Here is a 6,045-nt window from a genome sequence, read left to right as displayed (position 1 = left end):
CTGCCGCTGAGGACATGGTGCTAGCGTAGAAAGCCGCGGACAACGGTGACGAGACTTGTCTCACGGTCTCCGGATCCTCTTGAGGGCTGAGCAGGGGGAAGCTGCCCGTGAGAAGACCCTCCTGACTCGCTGGCGGCGTTGGATATGTGAAACTCGGGCTGTCGTGTCTCGTCAAAGGCGATGGCAGAGGAGACTGAGTGGGTAACGTGTGCGGGCTCTCGGTGTATTGGGCACCGTACGTGCTGAACTCGGCTAACGAGTCTGGCAACGGGGAGTTCACCAACGCCTGCAGGTCTGGGTTCACTGTGTGCTGCGATGGATATCGGTCCTCCAGAGTGATGTCTTGCAATTGCTCCGCGGGCTGTTCTTGTAACAGGCTTGCTGTCTGAAACTGGACGGTTCGATATTCGTTTATTTATTTATTTATTTATTTGTGATTCTTATCATTGTTTTATATATATTGAATATACAAAGAGATGAGCATAAAGTTTCATGTTATATAAATTAATTTGAATTTATGTCGAATTATGATAAATATTAAAAAAGTATTAGAAAGTAATTTATCATAAAATATTATAAGATTCTTTCTAGAAGATTCAATGATTATCAATTTAAGGGTTAAATGTTTTTAAATTTTATTATATTTGTTGCAAATTTTGTTTTCCATTAATTTGATTTAATTGATTGTTAAGAAATGACACTTTAAGAGACACTTCTGTCTGTTTTCGATTTTAATTAAGAATTAATTTGATCCATGCATAAAAATTTACATTCGAAAAATAATATTAGCCATCAGTATTCCGTTGTATTTCGAGTTTCGTCGGCAATATCGAGACTCATTCGATTAATTCTCGTCAAAAATTGAATTCATTCATGAGATCAGGGTGGAATAAAGGCGTTCCAATGGAACGCCAATGGGTGCAACCATTAAGCTGGAATCTCTGGTATTCGTAGGTCAGACGTTATCGAGACTTCTCGAGGGGTGAAAAGAGGGAAGGATGAGGTATCCGGTTGATAGGTGGAGAACATACAGGCGGATATGACGCTTTTCAAACGGTACAAAGCGTCGTAGTGCGATTGGCGCTAACTACTTAGATAATTCGCCTTATTAAATTCTACAGTGTAGAAAGAGAAACGGCCCCCTGCTCTCCTCAACATAATTGAAACTAAAGCGTTTTCGACAGTTGACACGGAACGAAGAACAGGACTAATTAGCTCGTCAAAGGACTCTGGATATATCCTGTCTTGGCACAAGCAACGCTCGTATCTGTTCATGCTTGGTTACCTTTAGAAATCACGTCACGTTTCATCTTTTTTAGTGGATGAGGCGAAAAAGTGTGAAGAAGAATGGGGGAAGAAAGATAAGTGTTTCGTTAATGTAATTTTTTAAAAAGTGGATTTCTAATTTATATAAATGTATAATTTTATAAAAGTTGTAAATTTTTATTGATCAATTTGCAATTTAATATACAAATATAACATATAAATGTATATAAAAGCTTAGAAATTTTTTTAATTTAATTATTTTTATCATTATATGATGATTTTTGAATTTTTAAATTAAATAATTTATTTGAATTAATAAATATAATTTTGAATTTTTATCTAATGATAGCTTTCTGAATAATTCGAGTAATTTATAAGTTATTATTGAGTATAATTTAGTCTTTGATAATAATATCTTGAACAATTCACTATTTTGAGTTATTATTATAAATACTTTACTATAAATTTCTTTGTAGTTGATTCATAATACACTTTTATTCAAGATTAATAAAAATGAATGAAAATTACTCACTTGAAGTGAATCCAATTGAGTAGCATGAAGAAGAACGCTGTCGGGAACTGCGGTGACTTGTTGAAACACCTCATCTTGAAGGCTTGGGCTAAAATAACCACCGTCTTCAGAGTAACCTGTCATTGAAAAACTTTCAGTAACCGTGGGCTGAGGTTGAGCCTGATTATTTTGCTGTTGTTGCTGCTGCTGCTGCTGCTGTTGTTGTTGCTGTTGCTGCTGTTGCTGTTGCTGCTGACTAGTCGTCGATTGAACCGATGTCTGATAAGTCAGATGCAATCTTTGCCCCGGGTCGGAAGTTGTTCTTTTCACAGCCATTTTAGTGGTTCCCTTTAATAGAAATGTAGAAATTTAATTTTTTGTTTTTATATCCAAAATATATGCATGTATCATTAAACAAATAATGATAACCAATTGAATTGAATTATAATTTTTACCGTTTAAAAACGTATTTTTAAAAAACAACTAAGAAAAAAAATTTTAAAAGGAAAAAGTATAATTTTATCGTCAAATTCCATATTTACGAGATAAAATATGAGAAAAAAAATTGAATAGAAAATTAAATTAATTAATCTTAAGAGAAACCACCTTCAAGATCATGTCGGCCAGCGCCTGCGCCTGAGCCTGGGTCTGCGCTTCCTGTAACTGTTTTTGCACGGTCGTGTGGCCGGAAACGGTGACATTGGGCTGCCGGAAGTGCTCGCCATCCGAAAGTCTGCGGACCTTTTCCGCGGAGGCCAATGGAGGCGGTGCTGGTACCGCGAAACTCGTTTTACCGGAAATTTGCGACGCATTGTCGGCTTGGGTGGTAAAAACTGTTGCGTTTGTGCGTGCCTGTTGATTTGAATTTGTGTCCGCTGCTAAAACGAGGCAAAACATTTCTATAAAATAATTGACAAGTCTTTTTATATACAACGTAATAATTTCTGTTTTATAATGTAAGAAATTTGTTATAAATTGCTATAATATAATATTTATAAATATCATTTTTGTTGTATTTGTAGAATTATTTTAATATTTTCTTAATATTCACATGTATTTTTATTTTCTATTTGTATCTATGTATTTTTTCATGTTTTCTAAATAATAATAATAAATAATAATAAGTACGACATATCTTTTATATTTTTATTTATTTTGAAATATGATATATTTTCGAAAAATATATTTTTTAGAATAGATTTATAAGGATTTATAAAAATGATTCACAAAAAGAAATATGTGCCAAAATTATATATCTTCATTGCAGAAAGTTCTTCATTTAATTTATTTATATTTTTATAAATATTATTTTTTATAATTCATAACACAAAACAATATTTTAAATATATCTCAAATATAATAAAGTGAAAAGAAAAAATACGATAATTACGAAATTGAATGAGAAATAATATTTCAAATGATTTACAAAATAATGATTCAATAAATTATTCACAAAAAAATATCATAAAATTACGTTCTTTTTTCAAAAATGCTCCTCATTTAATTTATTTAAACATTTTTATAAATATTACTTTTTTTATAACGTAGTGATATTAAACATGGAAATTTAATATCATTTTTTCTCCCTATTTTCTATCATAATTCGAAATTCTCTGCAACTTCTCTGTAACTGATTTGAAATGTAACTTAATAGGTATGATTATTAATTAAACTTAACGAAATGTGTGGGTGGTAATATCGAATTTCCTAACATTTCTTCGTGTTATACAAATATATTTAGCACTCCAATCAAGTTTCTCCTGTATTTCGCTTTTTCCCCCTGCAATTAATTTAAATTTCCAATATTATTGGGATTCGAAGTTAGATAATTTTCGAGATAATTATAACAATTTGCACTGTCGATCTATCAAGAATTGAAATTGCTCTAACCATTTCCATATGTATTTTATTCCAAATCAATACAAGAGAAGTCTTAATCAAATTTGAATTAAAATACCTAAAATCGAAATATAAATATTAATTTTGCATGCAGTTAATGCAATAAGATTGAACTATCCATCTTTCCTCGTCTTGTCTTATTAAACAACATTTTCATTTCGAATTTTTCTATTTACTTTTATCATGGTAGTTTAATTTCCTGGAGAGAATGGCGTGTCTGTTTGCGTATAACTTGCGTGAATTTTCGTCGATAAAACGTGGAATCACGGCGCATGCTTCTCGAAATGAAACTGCATTGAATGAACATATTTTATGAATTAATTGAAATTGGATTCTGCGCACAGATCTTTGAGAATTTTATCGATATCGACTTGTTTTGGATTAAATATAGATATCTTTGCATTAAAGATATTAATATTGATCATTAATTTGTCAATATTTACTTTTGTTTTCAATATGTAACACTGTTACATTCATATGAAATATTATATTTCTATTATAAGATGTATGCTAAAATTATTTTAAAAAATAATATCTCGATCAATTCTTTTTTGTCAGAATAATATCGATATTTGAAAAAAGATTTTAATTTTTTTTTTAAAAATAAAAATATTATTCAATAATTTCTTTTTATAATTTCCAAAAAACTGTTAACAGTAAGAAAGTAAAATATATCAGACAAGAGAATGAATATGAATATGAAATATAATAAATTTATATAAAAAGATATAATAAAACAATAATTTAGTAACAAAATTTAACAAATAAGATGCGTTAAAATCAATTTTTTAAATTAATCAAAATATACTATAGAATATATCCTAAATAACATATAATAAAATGTTATTCGTAAGTAGAACATATCTATAATATACCTGATCGAATAAAAGAGAACCAATTGTACAAAAGTCAAGACTACAAAGGCAATAATTTTATATAAATAACAGCTTAACGAAATATAACTTCATCAAAGTTGTGCACGATTTTCTACTTCTTTGTCGGATCCTTTTTGCGCGACTAATTGAAGAAAAGAGACGAAGGACGAGGAGAAAAAGGAAAACGAGGAGAGGAGATCAATGAATGCAGCCTTTCTGGCTCGTCTCGAGCGTACACATTCTCTCCTATTATGACGTTAATATGAATTAATCGTAATACCGGTTAAGCGAACGTACTTTGTCGAAGCATTTCAGTTTATGGGGAATAAATTATGAGGGCTACGATCTTCTTGAACCATTTGTGCGTTCCTTAATACATCTTTTCACGATCGTACAAGCTGGAAACGAAATAATCTTTCCTCGAGGAAAACAAGTTTTATTTTATTAAGATCTCTGATAAATGTCACGGTCCACGTAATTATTTGAGATTTAAAAAAATATTTTTCAAAGAATGGAATATATCTTTAAAAATGAAATAGCATATTTATAATAGAAAAAAAAATCAATGATAAATATGATAAATATTCGAACCAGAAATGATCGTTCTACTTTTTTCAGTTGTTTCAATTTTCATTTTTCATTCATTTCGAGTTCAACGAAACGAGAATAACAATGTTTCCCTCGTTTTTTCTTTTTCAATTTAAAGTATTCGATATTTATCGATAATTTTGATGTGAATGATTAAAACTATATAAATATTGAAATTATTCGCGAACAATATCTAAATTCCGATAAAATAAATTCCAATAAATCGTTGGCAAACGAAAACAGCAAACTTTTTTGCTTTTTCGTAAATAATATCATATATCGATATTATGTCCAAAAATTTTCAAAACTCGTATAACAACTAGGAAATAAAGTATCCTCAAAAGACCAAACACCTTCGGACTGAAGACAGGAAATAATACTATTTAAAAAAAAAAAAAGAACTATTTAAAAAAAAAAAAAAGAAAAAAAGGAGAATTTCATCGAAACGTTGCCGGTGCTACGCGCGACAAATTGCATCGAGTTCGATCGTCCGCCGGTCGCTACAATTTCCATTTCCGTCGTTCGAACAAAAGCGTTTACAACGATTTCAATTTGCCCGTAGGGAAGAGGCGATAGTCAAAGACGGATATTAATTTCTTTCGGTTGATTTATTAGCGGCGTGGATCGTAGTCGACAATGAGGAGAAATGAATTGGGGTGTGGGCGGTGTATGGCGTGTTACGCGTGCGTTAAAAAGGGAGAGGAGATGGAGCTCACGGGCACGAAGCCAGTACGTGGGGTCGAGATATTCATGGAAAACTTTCCTGCCGCGATACACGACTGCACGCTCTCCACGGATCCCATTTCCTTCAAGCGGCCTCGGCCAGGATACGCGCGCATTTATATCTGTCGGGTTTCGTTGCTGTCGTAAACGACGTTTCCCGCCTCGAAATGTATTTTTCAACAA

General features: G+C 31.6%; 1 protein-coding gene across 1 annotated transcript in view; it reads right to left on the bottom strand.

Annotated features, from left to right (window-relative positions):
- Window positions 1-6,045, bottom strand: part of LOC102679869 — a 241,160-nt gene that overhangs the window by 8,921 nt on the left and 226,194 nt on the right. Inside the window, exons 8-10 of the mRNA XM_031511219.1 lie at window positions 2,384-2,655; window positions 1,799-2,125; window positions 5-391 (exon numbers count right to left, since the gene is read on the bottom strand). Coding sequence (XP_031367079.1) covers window positions 5-391; window positions 1,799-2,125; window positions 2,384-2,655 — 986 coding nt within the window. The remainder of the gene's footprint in view (window positions 1-4; window positions 392-1,798; window positions 2,126-2,383; window positions 2,656-6,045) is intronic.

The sequence above is a fragment of the Apis dorsata genome, unplaced genomic scaffold (genome assembly GCF_000469605.1).
Source record: "Apis dorsata unplaced genomic scaffold, Apis dorsata 1.3 scaffold_295, whole genome shotgun sequence".
Classification (NCBI taxonomy): Eukaryota; Metazoa; Arthropoda; class Insecta; order Hymenoptera; family Apidae; genus Apis; species Apis dorsata.
Note: the sequence above shows the minus strand (reverse complement) of the source record. Positions and strands in the feature narration are given on the sequence as shown.